Source organism: Carettochelys insculpta, chromosome 14 (assembly GCF_033958435.1).
Source record: "Carettochelys insculpta isolate YL-2023 chromosome 14, ASM3395843v1, whole genome shotgun sequence".
Lineage (NCBI taxonomy): Eukaryota > Metazoa > Chordata > Testudines > Carettochelyidae > Carettochelys > Carettochelys insculpta.
Window position 1 is genome coordinate 16,542,667 of NC_134150.1, and position 11,983 is coordinate 16,554,649.

The 11,983-nt window shown below is 43.9% G+C and overlaps 1 protein-coding gene across 3 annotated transcripts in view; it reads right to left on the reverse strand.

The window, feature by feature from the left end:
- Nucleotides 1–11,610, reverse strand: part of TENT4B (terminal nucleotidyltransferase 4B) — a 74,500-nt gene extending 62,890 nt beyond the window's left edge. Inside the window, exon 1 of one of the 3 annotated variants that reach the window (XM_075008738.1) lies at nt 10,895–11,610. In XM_075008738.1, the coding sequence (XP_074864839.1) occupies nt 10,895–11,409 (515 nt within the window). In that variant the 5' untranslated portion in view covers nt 11,410–11,610. The remainder of the gene's footprint in view (nt 1–10,894) is intronic. The other 2 variants (XM_075008736.1, XM_075008735.1) reach the window with 2 other exon arrangements.
- Nucleotides 11,611–11,983: the final 373 nt, after the last annotated feature.

An 11,983-nucleotide genomic window follows, 5' to 3' on the forward strand; every position in this document is an offset into this window, starting at 1 on the left:
CAGCCGTTTCTATACAGGCCACTTTCTTCAAAAGTCGCATGGTAATACACAGCCCGAAATATGCTAATGAGGCAAGGATGCAAATTCCCCACACCTGATTAGCAAAACATCACGTGATTTAGAGTCCAGAAGACTGCTCTTCCGGACTCCAAAACACCATGTAGAAGCACAGCCCTGGGGAAACTTCCAGAAGGAAGTCCTTCTTCCGGAGGGCCCTTCTTCTCGAAAATTTTTGGGAAGAAGGGGCCTCCGGAAGAAGGACTTCCTTCTAGAAGACCCCCGGGGGGGGCCGCGCTTCTAAATGGTGTTTTGAAGTCTGGAAGAATGGTCTTCCGGACTCCAAATCACGTGACCATATGCTAATGAGGCGTGGGCAATCTGCATCCACACCTCATTAGCACATTTGGGCCATGTATTACCATGCCTGTGTAGAAACGGCCTAACGGTTTTTGAACATATTTAACTGTCCAACTTGAAAAAAATCAAGATTTGTTCTGGTTTTGTTAGGAGAGTGAGAAGTTTAAAAATGAGTATGAAATATAAAGCTGCACATTTTATCAGTGTATATTATATATTAAAAAAAAAAAAAAAAAAAAAAAAAAATCACATGTTCATCTTCCTAAAATTAACTAGCTGTCTTCTAAAAAGCTTCAGAGTTGAACCAGCGATTCCTGATCTTTGTTATTTCTAAACTAAATGTTTTTTCCCCCCCAGTGGTTCCTTTTTCTTTAAAGGAACAGATCATTATTAATTTTTAACGTTAGTATGGCTGTTCATCCATTTTAGTGTAGCTGTCTGGGCATAAATTATATGCTTAACTTCAAGATGGATTTTGTTTTAATGTGTTATAAGAAAAACTGGCCAAAGAAAGACCCCGACCCTGATAGTCGCAGAGGATTCAGGTTGAACAGATTGAGGGAATAAAAGTCCCACAATTCACTTTCAAATCAGACATTGTATGGAAACAGCCCACACTTAGAAGTCTGAGGAATCAAAGTACACAAAGAGTTGTAACCTTAAAACTCTGCTTATGTAAAAAGAATTGATCTGAAAAAAACCAAAACAAAACAAAAAGTAATGCTCATTTTCTCTTTTTTCTTTTTATATTTTTAAACTAAGACATCATGTATCTAACATCATCCCCAAGAATAAAATGCCCAAGTTATGAACAGAGAAGTGTAGGAAGAAGAAACCAACCACACCCACCATTTCTTTGCATGCATAGAAACTCTCAGAGACCTCTTTAGCCATCTACATAAACATATTGAACATTTTGGCCACACTCCAAGATTTGCATAGCCAAGCAATATCATTACATACCTTTAACATTATATTTCAAAAAGGTTTCTCAAACTGCCTTTAGCACTACGTTTTGAACCTTGCCCCTTTTACGTTTTGGAGGTAAAGGTTATCTGTTTTACCTCACTTTTTGAAACACTACCAGCACCATCCACATGCCTGTTGATATAATGGGCAAAGATCCAATTTTGACTTCCCACAAAATTCAGCCAACAGATTGAAGTCAGTGCTAAACTAAAGACTTACATCAGTAGAACATCACCACTGAGGATAAAAAACAAAAAACAAAAAAAAAACCACCTCAGCTGTGAGGGACACAGTTATACAAACTTATTCTCCCCAGTGTTAGGTTGCTGAAGTGGATTAACCAAGCCCACTGAAGATACTCTCCTATCAGCATAGTAGTAGCTTTAGTGAAGTGCTACAGGGCACAGCTGTGATGCTCTGTGTGTAGACAAGCCCCAAGAAGTCTACGCAGTCAAAATTATCCCAAGTTCGCATACAAGCTAGTGTGAAAACACTAATTCCAATAGCAGAGAAATGACAAAACCAAAAATTATGGTGAATCTTGTCAGATGTATGAAGGAAATGGATTTGTAACCCAGACATTCTTGCTCTTTTCCCTCATGAACTTATTTACTTTTTAGTACATATTTGTCAGATTACCAAAAACTGGGTGAAGCCTTCTTAAGGAGCTCATAAATTACTGCTTGTGGATTTTTTAAACAATTTATTCTCATACATTAAAACATACACAATACATTCCACTGCAACTTTAATAATCTGCAGTCACTTTTTCCACATATCCAACAAAACAATGCAACTACTTTTTAATTTGAGAAAGTTACTACATATTTGCTTATTACTAAAAATCAAGGACTTCCAAACTTCTAACATATAAGCTCATCCAACATCATGTTTAAATCACCAATAACTTTTTAAGTCATCTGTTTAAATGGTTGCAGAAAATATGGAACCTTTTATGATTAGAGATGCCATACTTCACTAAGCAGTCTCTAATCCTTCTGGTCACCTTTCTTAAAGAAGCAATGCACAAATACAAATAACAATGAACTTCCAAAGTAATCCACTAAGATCAAGAATTATGCCACCAGATCCCCAAAATTCTTAAACAATGTGGATTTTAGAGTATATAATTTAGTATGACAGTGATAGGGATTATTTTGTGACAGAAATCAGAAAATTCTAATTTTGATTTTGTCTAGAGTACAGAGCAGAGATGGGGAACCTATGGCCTGTAGGCTGGATCTGACTGCCGGCTTACTTTGATCTGACCTGCATTGAGCCTGGGGCTTCCTCCCCACAACAGGGCAAGCCAGCAAATTCATGTACCAGCTCCACAGCAAGTATCCAAGCCACAATGCCCCTCCATAGGTCCACAGCATAAGCAAAGCCCCGAGTTGAACATGAGTGAGGTGAGTGTTGTTTTATTTTTGGGGGTAGAGGGGAGGCTTATCACTTGGGGGCCCAGTCAGTGAGGATTTTTTGGGGGTGGCGGGGGGTTGTTTTTTGCTTCTTACTTGTGTGTGGCTCCTGACTGATATTTCTGTGGGTCAATGGCTACAGACCAATAAAAGGCTCCCCATTCTGGTCTAGAATTACTCCCTTTTGACAGTATCACTATTGCTCACATTTATATGTTGCTCTCCATTTAAACTGAAATCCATTAACATCTCGTAACAAAGGACAAATACACCATATGAGCACATGAGCACTCACTAGTCCACATGTGTAAGAACATTCTCCAGATGCAAAATGTCACTGTTCTTCTCAGCTTCAGTTTTATTTGCTTAAAGCAAACAAAATATTCAGTATATTAAGCTTGTTTTTCCCCCCTTGATCCAGGATCTCCTCACGGATCTACTCCCAACATGATTACACTCTGAATGTTGTATGCCTGGCAGCGAAGATGAGCCTCTCTGCTCTTTTCTCCTTCTTAGCCTGCTCCCTTTAGGATCACATTCTTTCCCATGGTATCCAACACACTAGCCACTAGTGACACACACTATTTGGCTGGCTGAGTATGGCTAGTTGGCTCGAACAATAAATATATTTTCAAAATAATGTAGTTAGTTCCTACACCCTGTAGTTCTCCACCTCAACTTAGTTACCTGCTATTTTTATGTGGACTAGGTGCTCTTCAAGATCCCTGCTCTCACAGCATCAGCTGAGAAATAACTGATGAATCCCAGATGGGGCTGACCTAACCCACTGCACTATACAACAAGCCTCTGGAAAGGAAACAGCTAGACAATCAGATAAATGGCCAAAACTTCAGAACTGACACTGGAAAGTCTAGACAAAGATAGATCTCAAATTCAGATCTCAGATTCTCAAATGTGGCCAGTGTTGGGGTTATACAAATTCTGACTAGGAGTGAATTCTGAAGGAGTAAGACCATTACCGAGGAAGTCCCAATTTTAGCTCACAACTTCAGTCCTGAAAAACATTACTGAATAGTGTTTGTAACAGAGACCAGAGGCTTGTATTCCACACAAAAGTATATTTTCAGTCCATTTGAATGAAGTACGGGCATCATATGCTCTAACAGATCTGCCCAGTTCAGACAGTTACTTTCTCTGCATTAGTTCTTATGCCATTGTATTAGATGATCAGATAGGGACTTAGGAGGAGCAGATTCATTCTTATGAACATTGACCAAACTTCATGGAACCCCAATAGTGGCAGCAGCCTCTGAAGTTCAGAATGAATTCCATCATCAGTTTAATTCCTTACCTCCATTCTTTTTCATCTGAAATGTTGGCAGAGCTATTTCAGCTAGTCTAACACAGGAAAAATACCCTTCTCGTATGTTTCAATTTTTTAAAATACCATTTAAGAACCGCATAAACCAAAAATGCCAGCTTTAGTTTTGTTTGATTAAAATTCACTGAAATCTACAAAACACCTAAATGTATTCACTTTTTTTAAAAAGATACATCACTAAGATTACTTTAGAGCTATCTTGCTACAGTAGCTCAAAACAACATGCTACTCTACTAAGGGTACTGTGGCACTATTTTTGCCATATACACTAATCTCACACATACAGGCCATTGAAGGGGCATGGTAATGAGCAGCCTGGAAGATGGTAATGAGGCCTGATGTAAACTTCCCATACCTGTTAGCATATGGCAACATGATTTTGGAGGAATCCTCAAAATTTTGAGGAAGAGGGGGCTTCCAGAAGGAGGGTTTCCTTCTAGAAGATCCCTGTGGGCCACGCGTCTACACACGTATTTTTGGAGTCTGGAAGAACTTCTTCCAGGCTCCAAATCACATGGCCATATGCTAATGAGGCACTGGAAATTTACATTCATGCCTCATTAGCATTTTCCAGGCTGCTCATTACCATGATCCTTCCAGAGGAATGAGCATGTGCAGAAATGGCCATATACATTACAAGTTCTCAGTCAAATTTTTGGCTTTTTTCTTTTTATCACCACCATAAAAGCAGGTAAGCTATGCAAGCTGAATCTTTGGTGTAAATCAACTTGTTAATTTCTTAGGACACTTTAATATGAAGAAACTTACAAGAACATTTAGGAAATTGTCAGTTTAAGGATTGCAAAGTATGGACAATAGGAATAAGAGATAAGACCATGTGATATTTTCTATTCCCTTTATCTTTGATAAATGCAAGCTTTAATATAGTATTTTTGCTAATAACAAATACCATAAAACAAAACTATACACAACCATTCATTTAACTTTGCAAGAGCAGCACTAACTTTTAGAATTCACTGACTTTTGAGTGCTTAGTATTTCAGCTTTGGTAATGCAAAAAAAAATTGTATGAACTACCAGTACAGTGATGAAATGCCACAATAATTTCTTAATCTTAGTATCAATTTAAATACATTTAAACTCATTACATATGTGAAATATTTTAACACAATTATAATGTTTCTCGCCCCAAATCCAAAATCAAAAACTCAGATAAACCTGATGGAACACGATTGTTTATCTGTATACCAAAGTATTCTAATATTTCAATATACATGTTTAATTTAATTTAGCACGCTAAACTTCAGTGGTCGCTATTACATACTGGTTGTCTCTATACTAGGTACTAACTTCGAAGTTGGGCAGTACATCGAAGTAGCCAGCAGAGAGTCTACACGCATTTTTCCCTTACTTCAAAGTTAACTTTGAAGTAGGCAGCCCAACTTTGAAGTCCTTACTCTGTTCCCAGGAATGGAGTAGTGCCCTACTTCGAAGCAGGGTATGTGTAGACGCTGTACTTTGAAGTGGCTAACGAAGATTACTAAGTAAGCAACTTTGAAGTAATTTTTGTAGTGTAGACACAGCCACTGTTAAGTATCTACCTGTACTGTTCTTGCAGATTAGAATTACAGAATTGATTTTCAGAATGCTGAAACTCTAGGTCCACTCTTATTTCTTGGTATTCACATTTGTACGCCATTTGGTACAAGCAATACATATCACCCCATCAAGAATGTAAATACAATTGCAAATGTGGAAAATGTATAAGTAAAAGGAGGTTTGGAAATAACTGAGCGAATCTTTCTAAAAATTAAGATTATGTAATTCCATAATTTCATACTAAAGAAATGACACAAGTGAAAAATTAAAAGAAAGCTTTAACTTACACATATTTTTTATAACGTCAAATCAGGGCTTTTCTACTTTTTTATGTTAATAATTTGCATGACAAAAGCAAGCTAGGAAGTGAGTTTAAGACCTGGAAACACCAATACTGACATTTTATTTACAAAATTAGCAGGCATCTGGAGGCAATACCCATATTGGTCAGTACTACCCTAGGGCTTGTCTACACTTACCCCCAAACTTCAAAGGAGGCATGTTAATCAGGGTGATGGGAGATTACTAATGAAGGGCTGTGATGAATATTCAGCACTTCATTAGGTTAATCCTCCCCCGCGGCAATTTCGAAGTGTCCAATTTTTTGAGGAGTAAAGGCACTTTGAAGTAGTGCGGGCACTTCGAAGTGTCCCCAGACATACGCGTCCCGGCACTTCGAAGTTTGACACTTCATTAGGCTAATTCTTCCCCGTGGCAACTTCAAAGTGCTGCATATTCACCACAGCACTTCATTAGTAATCTCCCATCACCCTGATTAACATGCCCCCTTCAAAGTTGGGGGCAAGTGTAGACTAGCCACAAGAGGAGGATAAAATGTATTTGCGTTCATAGAAGAAACTAATGAACTCTATATATTTACCTCAGCAGATACCTCACTTAGAACAAGATCACAGGCCTCTCTGACCAACATTACTATCTAGCATTTCACGACGAGACACTGACAGCTGTCTGCAGTTATTAGTTATAAGCTTCTATGTCTGACCTATGAAAGCAAGTTAGTGTATGAAATTAAAAAAAAAAAGTTATTTAAAAGACTAAGCAAACTTTAGAAACAATGTAATTAATAGTGGTAACTGATTAGTGAGCCTTTATTGAAGAAAAAAGTAATTAAACAAACAGAATGGTGAGACAATTTTTGAAAATTCATGAAGTATCAGTTACACAGGTCTGAATGTTTGAGTTTAAATGACCAACAGTTTGAGTACTATTATCAAGGCCAGAGCAGACTGTACAGAAAAAACCAATACTGTACTTTGTCCTGTCCACAAAGCAGAATGAAGGGAAAGGAGAAGGTTGGCATGATGTACACATGGGTATGATAATCATAAGCAAACACAATGGCTTAGCTTCGGTTACAGTTATCTTTGCTAACCTAAGCTACAGTTTGGTGCAGGAGATGTCGTAGGGTGTCTTGGAACCCTTTCGCACACAGGGTTATTTATAGGACAGGTTCAGCATGGACCCTTTATACCTCTGGCAGCATCTTTTTAAATCCCTGACAGCAACTAAACCACCATTATCTAATTAGCATTTAAACAGTAAACCCAACTAGCCCTTGCAATTCATATAACAAAAAGTATGATCCACCCTGGGTTGCAGTTACAATACTTCCATCTGGGAGTTCTAGTGATACTGATTATTCAACTGGAGCTCTCCTCTTGGGTCTTATGGGTGACATCAATCTTAAATACAGGCTGAACCTTTCTAATCTGGAACTCTCATCCGTCAACATCCATAGCTAGCTGGACAACCACTTATGGGTGAAGCCAAGTTTCCTGTGGTCCCACGAAGTTTGTTTACAGGCACCAGGCTCTCAGCATTCTGCGCTGTTATTTAGCTGTAATTTACCCCTAAAATGTCTTCTGAGAGCCCAGTAAGCAGGGACAGTGTTAGTAATGTGCTACACAATATTGACCTCTGATGGTCCAGCAAATTCTCTTGCACAGCACCAGTTAGGTCCCAAGGGTGCTGGACAAGGAGAGATTGAACCTGTACTAACTTCTTTATATCTCCATAAAACTCCCAATGTTTTATGCAACTTCAAAGTAGGAATTGTTATATTGGATTTATGGGGACAAAAACATTTGAAAAAATTTCTTCTGTCTCAAAGTAAATATATGACAACAGGAAAAACTCAAAAAAAAGCTATTTTCCAAAGTTAAGTGTCTGACACGATCTGACCAAGTAATTTAAAAAAAGTCTGTCCACAGCTAAAACTACCTAGCACTTAAAACTCTTCACAGGTTATCGAAGATTTAATTCTGTAATGACAGAACTTTCAACGGTATCCCATCACCTACAGCATAGTATTTTAATTAAGTGACCTAAGATTAGAAGTAGAGGGCAATACAAGAATTGACAGCAAAGTAGGAAACTCGTGGTCACACAGTGTTTTCTCAAGTCACCAGTATTAGGGGCTTAACACAAAAGATACCCCGAAAGGGCTTTATTTTGAACAAGCCAATGCTCACAGCTTTGTGAAAAAAAATCAGGGCCCTTGTGACATTTCAAGAGGAGCTTATAAAAACAGAAGCACCCAAAAGCACTGGAAATTTCTGAAAATATAGGCTCATCTCAAGGAGCCCCTGCAAGACACCTAAGCTCAAAAGCCAGCTTCTCAAAAGATATGTACCTTGGCCTTAAGAAAAGCCATTCACACTACCTCAAGCACAGAAGTTCAGCAATATCCTCACTTCATTTTTTCCACATCATGTGACCAAGCCTCACTTTGTACAAAAAATTGAAGTAGGGATATTGTTTAAATTGTGTGTACAACCTCAGCAAGTCATACCTGGCAAGCCAAACACACTCCCCAACCAACATGCTTGTCTCACAACTAAAAAGACAATTGTTCGAAGTTAGGTACTATATGGTGCAAAAACACAAGCTTTCGTTTTTCTTTTTTTCTTTTAGTAGTACGCATCCTTCAGTCTGCATAGACTATGGATCGTGCCCTTTATAGTTTCAACTGAGGGCAAACCACCCATTACCACCAAGGTTCCAAATCTGTCATGGATTTGGTGACTTTCCATGACCTCTGAGAGTTGTACGGTGGCTAGCGTGCCTGGTCCAGGGGCCGCCTGAGCAGCTTGGGCACCCATTGGCCAGGCACACTTGCTACTGCTGAGGCAGTCTCAGGCCCCACCCCAAACACGTTGGATGGGGGAGGGGTCCAGGGTTGTGATGCATGGTGATACCCACCAAAGGAGGGAGAAGGCTCAGTTCATAACTCCACATGCTGCCTCCCCCTGAAGTTCTCATTAGCTGCACATCCCAGGTCAGGGCTTGGGGAGAAGCAGAGGCAGCCTGTGGAGCTAGGAAGTGCAGGTTGCTGCTTTTCAGGGGCTGGGTAGGAACCCTGTCCCAAACCCGCCCCCAGGACATCCCCCCAGTAACTGTGGTGGTCCCGGCTTCCCCTTACCCAGTTTTAATTGGTGTACATAGTAAAAGTCATGCACAAGTCCCAGGCTGTGAATTTTGTCCGTGACTTTTACTGAAAATAGCCATGCCCAAATCTTAGCTTTAATTGTCATAGTCTCCATCCAGAGAGTACGTGAACATCTAAGTGAAGTAAAAGGTGCAAAAAATGATTCTCTCTGGGTCTCTCACCACAAGCCCACATATACAACATTAAATAGTATCCCCTTCCTTTAGAAAAATCAGAATATGACAGTAGGTGATGTGTGTTTATCATCCTGACCCAACATACGTTTGCCAGTCACCAGATGGTAAGGGCTGTGTTAGACATACTACTAAACATACATACAGCACAGAAGGCAATTAGTGCATATGTATGCCTGGCATACATACACAAGAGGGCTATACAAACCCTACCCAACCTCACACTAATATTTCCCCAAAATATGGGTTTCTGCCTCAGACAGGGAAATGCTATCAGCTGGGGAGCGCTGCCAAAATAGCATTCTTGTATCTGTACCATCAGACCTCAGCAAAATATCTGCTCTTTAGGGAGTAAACTCAGAAGGAAAGGTCTGTGAAATGCACGGACATGCACTAATGCAACAGGACATAAAAGCAATGAGAGCAAAAGCAAAATGTCTCACCAAGTGGATATGAACAGATGCAATTTTAGTAGAAGATATGCAAAGAGCTAGAACTCTGAAAAACATGCTCAGTCTCCTTGGTGGAGCAGACTATTTCGCTGTGTTCCCCCCAGCACCAAGTACCATACTTATGACAGGTGATGTCAGAAAAGTATTCCTCACTTCTCTCACGTGAGTGTTCATACTGACATTAGGAAGGGTCTCAACAAATAAAATATGAATATACTAAAGCATTTCTGCCCCCCATCTCCCAAGTACTTTGCAGGCATTAATTAAACCAAGCGTGAAACCCATGAGCACATGCAGTGACAACAAGAGGCATCCGCAAGGCGATTCCTCCCTCCTGCATACAGGCGTGTCTGCAACATTAGTATGCATATGGACACCTCCCTGGGGTATTTCCAGAACAGCACACATTTTGTTGTAACTTAAGATTTTCTTTTACGTACTCTGAAATTATTCCCTGCTTCTGTGGCTCTGCGATCATAGTAGGAGATTTCTGTCCACTAAGGCCCTTAGTCTCACATGTACAATATGCTCCCTAGCAGCAGAAGAGGTGATGACTCCACTGAGGGTACAAAATGTTGGTTGTGCAGTCCAAGCCCCACTTTTTCTTGCTCATTTCTCCCAGATAGTTCTAACAAGCCTATGCCCTCAGTATGCAAGAGAGAAGAGATCAAGAGAGGATGCCTTTGAAACAACTCTTCCTCCCAAAGGCAAGCCTGCCTCTGGCAATGACAGCAAGATGCTAGAGTGGTAAGGTGCCTCCTCTCCCATAGCCATCTGTGCAACGGCAGCGGGGACTGATGCCTCCCACCTGAGAGGTGACAGCAGCCGGAGGTGCCCCCCCAATAAATGTGGGTGCCTGTGCAATGGCAGCAGGAGGGCGGGCAGAGCCCCCCACCCCCATACGTGCCCGTGCAGCGGGAGCTAGGGACTGAGCATGCTCTGCCCTCCGCCACCCACGCAGGTCCCCCAAGCAGCGGGCCTGGCCCGGCCTCACAGGGGTCGCGGCTCCTCACAGAGGCGGTTTCCCTGGGCCCGCAGGACCCTCCGCCCCCGTCCCTCCTCTCACTCCTAGGCCTCTCCCCGCCCCCGCCGGCGGCACTCGGCATCGCCCCTACCCCGCTCCGCCGCCCCTCACGGCCGCGCCGGGCGCTCACCCCACGACTCCCTGGCTGTAGTTCCGCTCCTTCCAGGGGATGCCGGTGAAGAGCGGCTGGGCCTGGTCCCTGGCGCCCGGCCCGTCCCCCGGGGCGGGGCCCCCGTTCTGCTCGGGGGGCCCCAGGAGGATGGTGTAATTGAGGCCGAAGGTGCTGGCCTTATTATCACGCTTCCGCTTGTTGCCGGCGGCCGAGACGGAGGCGGCGGGCGGCGCCCCCCGCGCAGGCCGGGCCCAGGCGGCGGGCCCCGGGGGCGGCGGGGCCTGGTGGCGGCTGTGGTTGTGCTGGTTGTTGGCGTTCTCGAGCGGCAGGAAGTCGGGCTGGGGCTCGGTGCGAGGGCCGCGGTACATGCCGGGCGGGGAGGCCGGGCCCACCCCGGCGGGGGCGCTCTGCTGTCGCTGCTGCTGCTGGAAGTACAGGTTGCGGACCCCCTGCGTGGTCTCCCAGATCTGCATCCACAGGCGGTTCGAGGGGCCGAGCTGCTCTGGCTGGAACCAGGCGATCCGGGGATCCATCAAACGGGGACCCACCCCGGCTGCCTCCGCTCCCGCTCTGCGCCGGCCGCCGTCGCCGAGACCCTGTCACCGGGTCCCAGCGCTAATGGCGGCTGCTCTGGAAGGGCAGCTCCGCGCCTGCCTGCTTGCTGCCTGCGCTCCACACAGCCCCCGCCCCTCCCGGCGAGCGAGCGAGGCGAGGCGGGGCCCGGTGGGCCGCAAGCACACGGGCCGCGCGTAATAAAGGGGGAGGCGGCGGCGGCGGCGGCGGTGGTGGCTGCGAGGGGAGGGGGCGCCGAGCCGCGTTAGGCCTGGGCTTGGCGGCCCCTCTGGCGCGTTTGCACCCCTGCCTCCAGCATCCCCGGCCGCACCCCAGTGATCCGGGCTCCCCCCGCCCTGGGGCTCCCTCTGCCCTCTCCCCATCTGCATGTGCCTCGCCGCGGCCCTTCCACCCCACTCCCTCTCCCATTCCCGCCCCTACCCCAGCCCTTCTCACAGAGCCAGCGCTCCCCGGTACCCCTCACCCTGCCCCGGCCCCCTGCTCTCCCAGCCTGCCCCCGCTGTTGTATTTTCGAGTTACTCGGTATTTTTTCCC